At 35.4% G+C, this 16,915-nt stretch overlaps 1 protein-coding gene across 1 annotated transcript; it reads left to right on the top strand.

Annotated features, from left to right (window-relative positions):
* The first annotated feature begins 14,018 nt into the window (after positions 1–14,018).
* admb (adrenomedullin b) lies at positions 14,019–16,701 on the top strand. Its single transcript, XM_046864686.1, has 4 exons — positions 14,019–14,195; positions 14,576–14,691; positions 14,791–14,889; positions 15,487–16,701. Exons 2-4 carry the CDS (start codon positions 14,588–14,590, stop codon positions 15,704–15,706), a joined length of 423 nt encoding a protein of 140 aa, XP_046720642.1. The 5' UTR covers positions 14,019–14,195; positions 14,576–14,587; the 3' UTR covers positions 15,707–16,701.
* Positions 16,702–16,915: the final 214 nt, after the last annotated feature.

Genomic DNA, 16,915 nt, shown 5'->3' with positions numbered 1-16,915 from the left:
GGATCAAGTGCTGGAAAATTGTTTCGCTTAGTGCTGTGCTGTGCATAACTATTCCATTACTCATGAACTTTTTAGTGTTTTTACTCAGCAAATCTTTGTGTTGCAACCTGAAGTTAAAAATTGATTTTTGAAGTTAAAATTGAGTTCTGTTTTTGTAACAGAACTGAGCAAAGGTTTTAAGTAGTTGTGAAAATGTTGTAAAATGAAAATATTTTTTATCAATTAACACAATGGAAAATAAATGAACAGGAGAGGACTCCAAATCAAATCGATATTTGGTGTGACCACCCTTTGGCTTTTAATTCTTACTTTGTACACAATGTTCAGTTGCACAGTTAGATGTATGATTAACCATTTTCACCAAGCAGGTCCGAGTGATAATCATTTTCATCATTTTCATGCCATCATTACTTGAAACAGAAACAGCTGTGTAGGAGGTTTAAAACTGAGTGAGGAACAGCCAAACTCTGCTCCTAATATGGAGATGTGTTAGACGGTTTCATGCTACAGGACATATACAATGGCAAGACTAAGAACAGCAACAAGACACAATGTAGCTATACTGCATGATATAGGTCTCTCCCAGGTAAAGATTTCAAAGCAATTCAAGCTATTTTGAAGAAGCACAAAGAAATGGGACATTTTGAGGACCATAGACAAAGTGGTCAGTCAAGGAAACAATGTTGTGGATGAAAGACACATTGTGCTTACTTACTTTCAACATTAAAATATGTCCAGCAGTGACATCAATGAAGAACTGTTGGAAACCAGTGGGACCCAGGAATACATGTTTTGAATTGTGGCCAAAAAGCCATATTTCTGACATGGAAACAGGAAAATGGCAGCAGGTGCTCTGGACTAATGAATCAAAATGTAAAATATTTTGCCTGTAGCAAAAAAAAAAAAAAACAAGTGGTTTGTTAAAGGTTTGGAGAGTGGTACAATAATCTGCTCTGCAGGTAACAGTGAAGCAACGTGGAGATTTCTTGCAAGTTTGGGGCTGCTTTTCTGCAAATGGAGTTGGAGATATGGTCAGGATATTCATCATGCAATACCATCAAGGAGGCGATTAATTTATTCTGCAGCAGGACAATGACCCAAAACATACAATACATACAATATCATTAAGAACTATCTTCACTGAAAAAAAGAATGCTGCAACCAATTGCGATCAGAAGTCACATAATTAGTTGATTGGAGTACACCTGGGTGGATTCTTTTGAAAAACATACCCAAACAAATGGATGAATATTAAAGAATATTTTGGGAGAAAGTTCAGGAACTAAAGTATGAATCAAAACTATCCAAATCTTGAGCATCTCGTAAGCATCAATAAATCCAGTATTAAAATAGTGTAAAGAAAAAATGAGTGTGAAAGGAGACTTTTAGTCAAGGAAATGAACATGATCTCACTATGATACCGCCACCATAATAATGAGCAATGTTGGCTTTCAAATCTCAACTTAATTACTCCTTTTTCTTTATGACACTGCTTTTTTTGTATATCCCCCACTAACATTCCAGGAACGGTTGAGATCATGTACCATACAGGTGAATTCAACTAATCATAGGACATTTACATTAATGATATTTAGTAGATGTCCTTATCCAGAGCAACTTACAATTATCTCATTTATACAACTATGCAGTTAGCGGTTAAGGGTCTTGTATATATATATATATATATATATATATATATATATATATATATATATATATATATACAGTGGAACCCACTTTTCTCGACCTCGGTTAACTCGACAACCCTATTAAGTCGACGTTTTTGAAGTGGAACCGCCAAAATCTCGCTTTGTCTAAGCATTTTTTATTGGTTATGTCGACTTTTTTATGTTGCCGAATCCTAATATCTCGAGCACAAGGGGGGAAAAATTTGACATTTAACGTCAGTTATCTTGATCCGCACTGTGCAGCCGCAGAAGAACACGTGAAAGTGGCGGAAAAATCAAGCCTTACAGCTGCTACAGGTGTTGTATTGTATACTGGTGAATCTCTGCTGTTAGTTAGTGCACATATGCCTTTTGTTGTTAAATGTTATGCAATGAACGGGAGGCGAAAGCCGCTTGGTAGGAGCGCGGCGCGGAACGTGGGATGAACAGCAAAAGCATAGAATTAACAACAGCAGGATCGGGGAATCCGCGATGCGCTTTGGGAAGAAAAGAGCAGCCGTTGAGATGAGCGATAACTAGGACCGCCGTGAACCAACATATACCAACAATAAGATCATCGGTTATCTCTATGCTTTTTGGCAACCCCCTAGGAAATCGAAGTAACCGGGTTCCACTGCATATATATTTGTGCTTTTTTACTTTTGTTAAAAAATGTGTAGCAATTAAGCTCAATGCCCATCATATTGTCAAATATATTGAAAATCATATTGTCTGATTTTTTAAAGAATTTATTTGCAAATTATGGTGGAAAATAAGTATTTGGTCAATAACAAAAGTTCATCTCAATACTTTTATATACCCTTTGTTGGCAATGACAGAGATCAAAGGTTTTCTGTAAGTCTCCACAAGGTTTTTAGACACTGTTGCTGGTAATTTGGCCCATTCCTCCATGCAGATCTCCTCTAGAGCAGTGATGTTTTTGGGCTGTTGCTGGGCAACATGGATTTTCAACTCCCTCCAAAAATGTTCTATGGGGTTGAGATCTGGAGACTGGCTAGGCCACTCCAGGACCTTGAAATGCTTCTTGCGAAGCCACTCCTTCGTTGCCCGGGCGGTGTGTTTGAGAACATTGTCATGCTGAAAGATCCAGCCACGTTTTATTTTCAATGCCGTTGCTGATGGAAGGAGGTTTTCACTCAAAATCTCACGATACATGGCCCCATTCATTCTTTCCTTTACACGGATCAGTCGTCCTGGTCCCTTTGCAAAAAAACAGCCCCAAAGTATGATGTTTCCACCCCCATGCTTCACAGTAGGTATGGTGTTCTTTATATGCAACTCAGCATTCTTTCTCATCCAAACACGACAAGTTGAGTTTTTACCAAAATATTCTTTTTTGGTTTTATCTGACCATATGACATTCTCCCAATCCTCTTCTGGATCATTCAAATGCTCTCTAGCAAACTTCAGATGGGCCCGGACATGTACTCACTTAAGCCGAGGGACGTCTGGCACTGCAGGATTTGAGTCCCTGGCGGTGTAGTGTGTTACTGATGGTAGCCTTTGTAACTTTGGTCCCAGCTCTCTGCAGGTCATTCACTAGGTCCCCCCGTGTGGTTCTGGGATTTTTTGCTCACCGTTCTTTTGATCATTTTGACCACATGGGGTGAGATCTTGCGTGGAGCCCCAGATCAAGGAAGATTATCAGTGGTCTTGTATGTCTTCCATTTTCTAATAATTGCTCCCACAGTTGTTTTCTTCACACCAAGCTGCTTACCTATTGCAGATTCAGCCTGGTACAAGTCTACAATTTTGTTTCTGGTGTCCTTTGACTGCTCTTTGGTCTTGGCCATAGTGGAGTTTGGAGTCTGACTGTTTGAGGTTGTGGACAGGTGTCTTTAATACTGATAACGAGTTCAAAAAGGTGCCATTAATACAGGTAACAAGTGGAGGACAAAGGAGCCTCTTAAAGAAGTTACAGGTTTGTTAGAGCCAGAAATCTTGCTTTTTTGTAGGTGACCAAATACTTATTTTCCACCATAAATTGCATATATATTTCTTTAAAAATCTTTTTTCTCATTTTGTCTCTCATAGTTGAAGTGTACCTATGATGAAAATTACAGGCCTCTCTCATCTTTTTAAGTGGGAGAACTTGCATAACTGGTGGCTGACTAAATACTTTTTTGCCCCACTGTATGTTGCCTGGTTCATCAAAACAGAAGTGGCCAGAGTAAAAAAAAAAAAGAAAAAACAAATACAGCTAATGGTATGGTCACTTTTTTCTTTTAGATATAAGTATTGAAACAATTTTATACAAAAATTTAACCATCATATTTTAATCTGGAATAAAGATAAAACTATTAACATTGTGAAGAGATTAATTGTTCCCCTAACTGTAGTGCTTCTAAAAAACATTGCATGAAAGGACTAATTAGATGCAGCCAAAGTGAGACCTAAAATGACCCACGTTGTGTACCATCAATAAAATGCAATATTACGTTAGAAGAACAAAAAAAAAGGTGGAACATAATAGCATGCAGCCACAGGCTTATTCTAAGATTCCAATTGTGTTTTTAATATTGCCTCAAAATGGATGTAAATCAACTACAATTACCTTTTTGATTGCAGCGGGTGAAGAAACAATGTCCTAAGATTGCAGGGGGCTGTTGTGAATTAATTCAACATGTGTGAAGAATGTGTGATAAACATGCAATGAAAGGCAGCCGCTCCATCTGAATATACAGAATATAACACATGTTTATCGTATCACTATAATTCAGAAATATCAACATTTTGTCAGGATATATATCTGTAACAATGCTAAAAAAAATGGCAAAAATCATATTCACTAAATAATGTAGAAACTGTATTTTTTATACCCTAATTGGAAATCATTTAAAAAGTATGATAAATGTCTCTATGTGGTTACTTAATTCATTATTTTATATTTATACTATTATATACTACTCTATACTAATATATTTAATATTAATATTTGAATTTTTCTTAGAAAGTATCTCATTTCAAATTTGCTCACTTAATCCTTAAAAGCCCAGCATTAGCTCATATTTTCCTCTCAGTCAGTGTCTAGCTCTAAAGCCATTAGTTCAGAATAAAGAAACATAGTGCTTTTAATCACTCATGCCCTCCGACAACTTCAGCAAACGATTTAAAGACGCATAGATAACATTCCCTGGACTATTTCTGGCATCGTGTAATTTGTGTTTAAGATACCCCCTGGGCGCTAAGGAATGGAAGTCTAATTCAAACCAGAGGAGATGTGTGTTGCGTGTCAGATGTATTAACTGCCTAACGTTTCTTCTTGATGTTTAATGGATTCACCCATCCTTGACTAGTTCTTATTATTATAAATTGTTTATTCGCTACGTTCATCAGTTTATTGCGATTTCATTGATTAGATCAACATATTTGTCTCGTACAACAATATCAGAAGAGTTGTGGAAAGTTTCAAGAAAGCTGCCCAGCTCATGTTGAGTTCAAGATTGTGCAAGTCTAACACTTTGTTCATGTTCTCATCTCTGTTTGTCTGTGCATATTTGATGGCGTGACCATGGAGAGTGCATAAGCCTGAATGAATCATCGCTTGAATAAGCACATCCAGACTGGATAAGGTGTATGTAAAAGTCTACAAGATTTTGATATGCAAGCGTTTTATGCATAATGCTTTATCAAAATCAGAAGTAATAGCAACAGAGCTGCATTTTCTGGTACTCAATATTGCACATATTGCCTCTCTCAAACCAAAACTTCACTCCGTTTCTTGTAATGCACAGGAGTTTCATGCGAACAAGACACAACAGGTCCAGTGGTGCTGCAATGATTTGTTTTGTGATCTAACTAAGCTCCAACAATCCGAATTAAATAGTAAGGCATGTCAGTATTATTCTTCAGAAAGATGTGGATTGCAGAACTTGGCAACTTGGATGTGCAAGTCTGAATGATTCATTTTCTATTTTTACAGCCCTCTAATGCCCCCTCCAATGTGTATGGATGCTTCAGACATGACGCAGGGTTGTTGGAGTCACAGATTGTTTGGCTGCAGATGCAGAGAGCTGAGGCATTGAAGCTGTCTCAGTTCAACCGCATCCCAGGCTGAAAGTGAACAACTGGCACAAGCCTTAAATATTTCAAGCTGTATACACCTGTCATTTCTGTCCCAAAAAGTTAAACTGCAGCTAATCATGCATTCAAGACAACAGTGAATTCAAAGCTCTGACAAAAAACAAACAAAAAAAAAAAAAGTGGGGGGAAAAAACAGTGTAGAGTTTAAATGAAGATAAACTACAGCAAGTAAGTAAAAAAGAACATCACATGCACATATTAATAGATGATGTGTTAAAAACTATAATTATAAAGGTGTTTTTCATGCTGCATATCGGTAGCAAATGTTTATTATACACAACAAATATACAGAAGATTTTCATTTTTGTCCCACTTATAATACATTTATAAATATTTATTTAAGTGAATAAAAAATTCACTTAAATAAACTTAAGAAAATAAATTGTCATTAACAGCAGGTACATTTCATGTTTAAACTTTTTACTTATTGTATACAATCATTATAAAAAATAAAAAATAAAAAAAAGTTTATTACACCTGAACCTTCCTATTTTACAACCAGATTTAATAATATCAAGAAAATCATTAAATCTAATGAAAAAACACGTAAAGGTGGGGTAAATGACAATCATTACAATCATTTCAAGAATCCAAACATAACACCACAACCACAATCATTCATAAAAAAAATTATGAACTATAATAGAACTATAATAGACTATAATAAACTAAACAGAAGGCTGGGTTTTAAGAAGCCTAATAATAGGTATAAAATTATAATAATAGGTAAAAAAAAAATTTAATTAAACTTAAATAAAAGTTACTTTTTAAATACATTTCCAGTACACAGCACTGCAAATGCATCACAGCCCAACATATCATGCAGTATACAGTACGTTTAGGAAAATGAGCAACTTACAGATGTGAAAGGACATAATTTATTCCATATTTATACAATTGAGCAGATTAAAGACTTTGTTTAAAAGCCCAGAAAGGACAGCTTAGTAGTGTTGGGACTTAAATTCATGACCTTTTGATCAGCAGTTAACCAATGAAAAACCAACAACCTAAGCAGCGTCCTATTTACATATTCAAATTAAATGCTGACTCATGTCCTTGTACAATACATTTCTTTAGTTGCTAATTGTTTTGTGTGTTGCTTATCATTCATTGAAGAGGAAAATTAAATCTACTGTCAGCCAGTAAATCAAGTAAATATCAAATATTGTTGTCTGAAATGGATTAACAATTAAAACTGGTTCAATGATTTTCTTTAGATTTATAATAAAATATTTAAAAAACAATTTGCCAGTGTTTTTTTGTCAGAAACAATCGTGCAGTTATACCACCTGTAAAAATGTTTCAAATTAAATAAAAAAAAAAAACAGTCTATGTGCACAATCAAATGCAGCCCAAATTAACGCATGTCTAATGTGGTTTGACACCAGTTTCAAGTTTAGTCATAGCATTATTGCAAAATACATTTTTGATTAAGCATGAGTTAAATAGAAAAGATTTTTCAATTGTGAATAAGCCAAAAGTTATAGACAAGGATTTATGGGAAGCTGCTCATGTCATCCCAACATGATAAACAAGATGACACTGTATCATGCATTATTTCCTGGAAAACAAATCTTTTTCACGTGAAGCTATAAGTGCTTCTTGATGCATAAATTGCTCTCCGCTCTACTTGCTATTTCATTTTTGACACTAGAGTCACCATAAAACTAATACCATTCATTCTGCACATATTACGTCATTGGATGCACATGTTTGGAGTGTATTGCTGTCTCATTTAAGCCGACTGGAGATAGCAAAACGCATCTACATAACAGCTACGTTATACATTCCAAGACAATCGCTATAAATTAGTGTAATGACAAAAATAAGCGCAAAACATATGTTTTGTATTGAACAAGTCACATGTGGAGAGCAGCTCTTTAATTACAAAAAGACCCCACATGGCTCCATAAACACTTCAAAGCTGATTTCATTCTAGGATGGATGAAGTTTAAATAGCAGTTTTTTAATATTCATCTTCATTTAGCTCTAATCAGAAACAGTATAAGTCCAGAATGTAATAAATTATATGTACATATTTACTAAAGTTTTGTCTATTGAAAACCATGTATTAATTAATTCAGTCATTCATTGATCTTAACACTTAACACTATTTTTTATTTATTACCTATTCAGGAATGTTCTGGACCAGAAAAAAAACAAAACCAATAACCCTTGGCACTGGAATAAAATCTGGATAGGTCGCCAGTCTACTATAGTGAAGAAAAGCATATTAAATGCATATAAATATTAATAGGGTACCGACCATAAGAGCTGTTTTAAACCTTATAACATTTTAATGTACAGACTAATTTGCAATCATTATCCGATTCTGCTATGACATTTGATTCAGTTTGCTAGAAAATCTAATGACCTCTTTTGCCCATAAATTGCCTGTAATGTCACAGAATAAAAATAAATAAATGCCTATTTTTGGATGAGTGTTAAAATGTATGCATTCTGTGCCTTCTCCATCTGTCTAATGAACTTATGCATCTAACAATTTATTATTTTTTTTAACATGTTATGCATTATAGATTCATTTTACGTGGTTTTAAGAACTCAAGAAAGTGTGACGAGGTTGCGTATATTATACTAAGCTTGTCTGTGTGCAAAATAGCTTTTTGCTATTTTAATATTAGCTATGTTTTGCATCCAGTAAGACTATTTTGGGTAGAATTTTAGCCCAAACACTGTTTCTGTTGCACAACTATTTGTGTGCTGGATTTTTTAAAGATACTACAATTTCACCTCTGTTTTGAATAGCAGCTGTATAAATGACAATTTAAAGCCTGACATGCTGAGTCAAAACTCATCTGGAACACTGAATTCAGTCACAGATGATAAATAATGGACTGATTTGGATTAGGTCAAGATGTTCACAAGGAATGTGATAAAAGATGAAGTGTGAGAAAGAGTGTAAGGACAGTTAACACAAAGCAGACTCTGAAAACAACTGCTTGTTTTGTTACAAGTGTCTAATCCACAATAATCCATGCCATCTTCACTAGAGCTTTTCAAAGTGGCCGACATATACATCAATGACATTATTGACAAAAAGACATCATGAATACAAATGCAACAGCAAATGACCTGATTTAAAACACCAAACAATAAATAACTATAAAAACCCACACACAAAAAAACATAAAATCTTTAAGTTTAAAGACATCTTGCATACTATACTGTGCCAAAAGTTTTTCTGGACAAAATTTCTGTCCAAAATGTAACACCCCTCGAATCCATGTAAAAATGTTATCAATTGCCCAAATGGACCTAAACATAGATGTAGTAAATATGTGTTATACATTAAATCATTTGGTCAGGCATAGTGTGGATTGTCTGAACATAATACATCAGGTGTTTATACAGGGGACAAATTCAAATCACATGTTGGAAATCGGGAAAGTACAAAATTTATTTCCTCTCACACTATAAAGATAAACAGAAAAATTCTTGACATTCTGAAAGGATAGGCTTTTTTTTTTCAAGGCATTAAAACCATCCGTGCCATTACCCCCTTGATGATAAGGTTTCGTGCTTAGAATGATTCACCACCTGACCTCTCTGATCACGCACATGATGCAGAAAACTGTCTTTGCACACAATATGAACTTAGAATAACCTGTTGATTTCCTGCTATAATCCTCCCTACATTCCAAACACTGCTCAGATTCCTTCAAGATACATAAACACAATGTCATTTTCTCGATTGCATGATTGAAAGGATTTGCTAAAATCCAGGAGACTTAAAAAGGCTTGAAGATCTGAAAAGCATATCTACAAAAGTGCATACTTTATGAAAAAGAAAAAGTGAACACCTGTAAGATTTAATTCAGATATCAGCATGCTTTCTGAAACAGGGTATTGAAAATATATTTTGATATTTTAGCACTAACACGCAATGAGCACTTGCACACCATGGTATAAAGCAATTACCCAGACCAGTGCTGGAAGACTAGAAAAATGCTCAGCTTGATAATAATGCCATTTATTGAATCAAATGGACAAATAATCCACTGTTATACTGTTTTTAATGAAACCTTTTAAATCAAATCCTTTTCCATATATATATATATATATATATATATATATATATATATATATATATATCTTTCACAAAATTAAATGCAATTCCATCAATTGCCCTGCAACTGCTATATAAATGTAGGTAGAATATGCCGTTTTTCAATTGACAATAAAGGTAATAGATTTGTTCATTTTGCAGTTATTTATGCTCATATGCACATACTGACCATTGTAAAAGGATACAACATTGTAAAAGGATTTTTAATGACTGGAATAAGTTACAGTGCTTAGTTGCCTACTTGGTAAACATCCTACTTGTACAGATAATTTGTTTATCTTCAGTAACCACTTTCTCCTGGTCATGAAAAAAGGGAGTGGGGTGATGATACACCATGGGTAGGATGCCAGTCCATTGCAGGGCACTGTGCAATACAAATAGGGCACACAATCACACCTAGGGCAACTTAACATGGCTAATACAACGAATGTCATGGTTTTTCTAACTCTGATCTTCTCAATTCTTCAGCCATATAGTGCATATAATTAAATGTATGTAAATAATAAAATATTTGAATTGTCAAGAATTTATGTATTATGACAAATATAGTCTTGTTCTGAATGAAACATTAAGGAGAGTTTGAAAGCAAACGAAGGAAAGTTATTTGTAAATGAATGTGAATGAAATGTTAATGACTGGTGGTTGGCATTATTGTTTGTATCAAAGTGTTTTAAAATAGTCAAGATGGTCAAAGCAAGAGACAAAGAAACGAGTGAAAACTGAGGTGAGTCAGGTAGGTGTATGTGGGGTTGGTGTGGATTGGAAGGCCAGGGATGAAGAGCATGAAAGTCGGGAACTGATTACATGAGTGGAAATGTGCTACTGTAATGCAAAATGATGCGATTCTGCACATTACATGCTTTAAGAGGTTAGAAGAGATTGCTATGGTTCAGGTAAGAAATTGACAATACAGTAAAGGCAAGAGGATTGATGCTTGTTTAGTTTAGTTAAAACAATATGGATACAAACCTAACAAAATGAAACCAATACTGTAATGTGTTGTGTCGTAGTTGTTGTAGGGGAAGTGCATGAGTAAAAATCAAGTCATAAAAACAATACCATTAGTAATGTCCACATCATCTTGTTCATAGCAGCTTTGTGAAATGGAAGTAGGACATAAATAGCACAGTGGCTACTTACCCATTCACCAGGAAAAAAAAAAAGTTATGTGAATATGAGCCAAGCTCAGCCAGGGTCCACTGGGAGCTATATTTGTATTTCCTAGAATCTTGGCTTAATATGTTCTATGCAAAAGACATGCCATACATACGGTTTCAGTGTAGTCACATCCTGTTAAACACTAACAATCTGCTTCCACAGCCTTTCTGTTCTGAAATAACATTTCCACAACTAGTACTTAAAATATGTAAAGTATTAGTGGACTAGATAACATTTCATAGTAAGTTAGTCTTGAGTGGTTGCTCAATTTGTGTTCTTAACCGTGTTTGTGAGCCTGAATGATGTTATGGCTGAATTCCAGGGCAAAATTAATGGACCTATTAAACTGTGAACTCTTCACATTTTTTAAAAACAGCTGATGTTTTAGAGCTTCCAAGAAAGTTGTAACATTGCAGTGTTGAAAAACGGCTGTTACTATTTTAAGCTCAACATGGAGGCACAAGTCTTCGGAGACCTTTTGATTAATGAAGTAGTCAAGGTGTAGCAGTGAGTGCCGGAGTGACTTGTGGATTTGCTGTTGAAAGAAGACTGTGTGCGCCTATGCTGAGAAATTGCCTGCAGCATGTGGAGTTCGCCTCTCATGTGGAATGTAGCTCATTCTTTAAAACTTTGCGTAAATGTGAGCAATGTATTGTGCTTTCCATTTATTAATGAGGAACAGACGCAGATCAGTTACTAGACAGAGACGTGACATCCTTCATGCTAGCTGATCGCGGCGCACATGCTACATCACGTGGATGCATCAAATCACATAAATGTTGATCATGTAAGAAAATGACATATTTAAAAAACAACCTTTTAGAAACAACTGTAAAGGTTTAGATCTGTTTGCAATTATTCGCAATGCACAAATGCATTCTTTATAACATAGGACTGGGACTATAAAAGCAGCATAAGGCACTTGCTTTTGATTATGCCCATATGTTATTCTCAAATGGATGTTTATGTAATTGGTACTAAATAAATGAATATTGATCATCAAATAAATACAATTATAACAAATTACACATGTAGAAAAAAACTCTTGGTAATGGTAATGGTTAGCACAATTTTAAAGTGCATATTGCATTAATTACATAGAAAGACACTAAAAGGGAGACTTAAACAGGGAAATTACTTTAGGACGTTTGAAATGCTTGAGAAGAATAACCAGGTGGGAATTCTTATGCATATAAATATGCATGTCAAATTCATTTTAAGGGGTTTCTAGTGGACACAAGAGTTGAAAATGATTAGTGAGAGTGCACATTCTGCAGAAAAAAGATGATTCCTGTATGACTGGAAGCGCAAGAACTTGGCCTGTATCCATAAATGCTGATATCATTCAGTCATGCTACAACATGCTGAAGGCAATCAGTCTGAGCACATGCATTGCAAATGTAAATTTAATATGTCACATGATGCTACAGTACCACCTATCACAGTTATCACAGAATCGTAGTGGTCTGAAAATGTGGGTGGGTTCACATTCATACTAGATGTTATTTCAGTAATATACCCATAATCAACATTTGCACTGTATTTTGAAGTGATTCTGTTAATATAATGAACAAATAAACAATAAACAGACAGAAATGCTAGATTCTGGATATTTAGTATTTGCATCAAATTTTACATATGCAGATTAAACAACAGCAAACTATAAAGCGAACTAGTCCAAGAACACTATGTCCTACTAAATACAAATACTCATTTATCATATCACTCACAGAGATACATAGTGAGGATAGACACTGTTTACCCATACGCCTCCAGGCCAGACAAAATTCAGCTGCTATGAAGTGTGACTGGCCAGATAGCACAGTGGGCCACGTAATTCGACCAACAGCTGTTTATTCCAACAAGGGATATTGTAATATATGTCTTCAGAGATGCATCTGGAAAGGATCCTTTGTAAGGATGAATTAATTTCGGTCATGTTCTGTAAGTGAAAAATCATTTTTGGGTGTTGTTTAATGCCTCGGAGCATTAAGCAATGTTCTCAGCACGTACAACCCATTTGATCAATTGATTGCAGTATTTTCAGGGACGTGCGAGAGGCTTAACGTGAGGTTACCATAGTCACCAACTCTTAAAGTGAAGCATATTTGCAATTCTACTCCAACATAATAGAAGAGGTCACTAAAGCCAGTTCACTGCAGCACTACATCTACAACCTGGACAGAGATGTGATCATCATAAGCAAGCTTCAAAACGGACACTTGCTCAGTGTCTGCATGCTGAAATGTCAGTGAAGCAAAGGTCAAAGGTCAGGAAAATCGATCATCAGTTTTATTCAAATAACTCTCTTCTTTAGGTTATTAATGGAAAACTTAAAGCTTTGTCCTAAAAATCTGAACCCGGGCATTGTCCTTAATGCAACTGAAAGGTTTTAACTGTACGTTCATTTTACCATAGTAGCAGGCCTTACAGGAGATAAACACATTTTAAGCATAAACATATACAACTAAATGTGGCATAATGCCAATACTTTAATAAATATTTTATGTAATAATTACAATTGATAATATAATTTCTGAAAATGAATATTTTTAAACAGTAACATCTGACCTTTTTTTTTTTAAACAAAATCAAAATACATGGTTGAATTTTTTAATTAAAACCAAAATCAATGAGAAAGATGCATTGCATGAATATTAAGTATTAATGCTATTCAGGTTTATACAACATGTTTGGAATATATTCTAATATCGATTTAGACTACAAACAAATTTAGACACCAAACACTCAAAACTTCTCATTGTTTAGAAGAAAACATATATATTTTAAATGGATTTTAACAAAAGCTGTCAAACCAAAGATGGACAGTTATTTTAAAGATGCTGGAAAGTTATTCCTTTGTCCGCACAAGACAGGGCATGTAAGGTTGGGGATGTGGCTGAATGTCACTCATCACTACTCCCGCCTCCTCCCACCCCCTGTAAAGTATAAAAGGCTCCCAGGTTTGCCTTTTAGACTCAGAGGATTGGTAGTGTCACAGCTGCATCCTTCTCTAAGACACACACACACACACACACACACACACACACAGACACACACAGACACACAGACACACACTGGACATTACTTGGGAAATCCTATTTCTCTAAACCAACCAATCAGTGTTGAGGAGTCAGGAGTACAGTTCTTGATTCTTGCTCAAGAACAAAACTTCTCAGGTATGTATCCTTGCAATGCTACTCAGATATAATTATCATCAGTTGAATGTTTTGGCATTTCCTCAGAGGACAAGGCTAAAATAAGTTTATTTTGGAAAGACATCCAGCTGTCAGCAGTCTGGTTATCATCATGTGTAAGGTAGTACTTACTGACCCCCAGCAAAGCAGCACAGCTCCATACCTGTTTCATGCCTTATTAAACCACCAATGCCATCTGCCTGAATGTTATGTCTTTGTCATACAGTGACTAATGCAGACTAGGGAATGATGCTAATTAGACTTAATGTCTTATGCATATAAAAAAAATTGTTTAGATTTAAATAGACAGGCAGTATTTAGTATTTCATTAATTAACACAATCACCTAAACTTTTTCTACAGGTTGAAGTCAAAATGAAGAAGGTTTCTCAAAGTATTTTGTTTTGGTGTTTGCTGGCTGCATTTGTGCCATGTGTTATGAATGCAACACTTCCTCCCAATTCTGATGGAGAAAAAAGGTATGCATCAGCTTTTTTTTTCTTGACTCTCTTTTTGCAATTGCATAGATGGTTTGCATTTCTGATGCTGATATTTTTGTGCTGGTCTTTGTGTGTCAGACTGAACGTGACACAGAAGAAGGATCTCTGTATGCATAATGGGAGTTCAGAAGATTCAGACGAAAACAGAGATACAGGGTCACTTTCATCACAGAGCAGGTAGGCATTCTTCCTTTTATTGGCAGGTCTGGGTTTTTGGATATGGGGTGGCATCAATACAGTGTATACAAGTTTTAATGTGACTTTCTGACTTTCAAAACAGTGTAAAATGAGCACCGTTTAAAGAGGCTTTATTTTAGATATAAAATTCTTAATAATTAATAATTAAATTCATTACCTTATAATAATTATTTAAATCAACACAAGCTTTGTACGTTTCTAAAGTTTTTTTTTAATTGCATAGGAGTAAATAGACAAGCTGAGATGTGATCTGAGGTCAGCATTGGTGTGGCAATTTGGGGGGCAAAGCTTGTGAGACCCAAGTGGCCATACCCTAGATTTCATCCACATTTTACATATTTAATATGCCGTGCAGAGTCTCTCCGGATGCAACATTTCATCAGCAACAGAATACACCAAACACCAATTACCTTTAAATACATTTTTTTAACTCCCCTGCAAAATATGCATGTGTCCCTGAATGACAGTACAACAGAATCATTGTATAAATTGGCCTTTCTGGATGTTCTGGAAGATTGTAAGTAGTATAACCCCAATTTTAATTTTTTTTGTTTCTGGCTTGTTTGCTTTTTGCAGTGATCAGCCTAATGGAAGGGTGAAACGGGGCTGTAACTTGGTCACCTGTTCAATCCATGAGCTAGCCTATCGGATCAGTCAGCTCAGTACTAAGACGAATAATGCTCCCCCACGCAAGATTAGTCCCTGTGGCTATGGCAGGAGACGGAGGCGTTCCCTCCTCAGACGCTCCAGCCCACAGGGAGGGCCATCTGAATCTCTCCATGCTGCAAGCCCATAGACGTCAGGCAACTCAAAAACTGACTTAAACATCTATCTGTTGGTTTGTCCTGAGCCTTTTACTAATGTTGGCTCAACTTGCTGAAATACTACTGACAACTCCTTTGCAGGCACAAAAATGGGGAACTACCATGTCCAAGCAGCTGGAACTTCTTCCTCCATTCTTTACCAAAGAGACAGGACTCAAGATAAGGATTCGGGTCATCTATAACGGATAAGTGTTTGTATAAAGTGGGTCAGACAGTTCTGTTTTGTGAGAAAGAGAAGCAGGAGTTCAAGTGAGATAACAAGGGTGTTCTTACTGTATGGTAATGATATGAAAGATACTCGAGCAGTTGTGTGTGCATTAGTTTGGGATATTTCTTGATCTTACGGAGTTCTGGGACAAGGTGCTCTGACAAGGCTCTCTGTCTTTCCCTCAACGCAGGACATGCCATTTCTTCAAAGCTCTGGAAAAGAAATGGGGTTATCCAGGAAACTAGCTGCACCTCTGTGTTTTTTAACAAGGGATAAGAAGACAGAGAAACTCAATACTAGCTAAACACTATCTCCAATAAGGCTTCACATGGGAAATGAACTGAAAGAAGAGGTCTCTGTTAAAGCTGGATGTGAAAGGCTTGGACACTAATATCTGCTCACCTGCTTACATACTTGAAGCTAGATATGTGTATAATAGGGGAATGTGCAATAATTGTAGCAATATGTATTCCATCAATAATGGCATAAAAAGTATAACAAAAAAGAAAAAGAAAAATAATGTATGTTATGGACTCGTATTTTTATATATTGTTTTTATACAATAATATACATGTAATCTCAGAGATTTACTATTTTTATACATGAACTAATATGGGCATTGTATATTAAATATATTAATGTAAAAAAATATCCATTACTTTTATACTGATTTAATGCTATTCTTAAGTCTATGTCAAGTCATCGCCATTGTCTAGTGAAAACCAGATGATATAAGCAACTATTAAAGACTTGTGAAAAGAAAAAAAAGAATGTGTTTTATTTCTAGCTTTCAGTTGCCACAATAAGGATCAGTGGTGTGATCATCCATATTTCATCTAAAAGTTCTTCATTACTCTTTCTATATCAATGTGAATCACTGTTAAATAAACAGCTAGAATTTACAAGATGTAAATCTCAAATAAAATCATGCAGAGCATGTATAGTGCAGACAAGACAGCAATACTGTATACTG

This window comes from Silurus meridionalis, chromosome 13, assembly GCF_014805685.1.
Source record: "Silurus meridionalis isolate SWU-2019-XX chromosome 13, ASM1480568v1, whole genome shotgun sequence".
Classification (NCBI taxonomy): Eukaryota; Metazoa; Chordata; class Actinopteri; order Siluriformes; family Siluridae; genus Silurus; species Silurus meridionalis.
This window is presented reverse-complemented; position numbering and strand designations above follow the sequence as displayed.

Excerpts from the sequence above, each read along its gene's own strand:
- admb (XM_046864686.1), top strand. The coding sequence starts at position 14,588 with ATGAAGAAGGTTTCTCAAAGTATTTTGTTTTGGTGTTTGCTGGCTGCA. Across the intron at positions 14,692-14,790 it reads AATTCTGATGGAGAAAAAAG|ACTGAACGTGACACAGAAGA; the intron begins GTATGCATCAGC and ends TTTGTGTGTCAG. Across the intron at positions 14,890-15,486 it reads TCACTTTCATCACAGAGCAG|TGATCAGCCTAATGGAAGGG; the intron begins GTAGGCATTCTT and ends TGCTTTTTGCAG.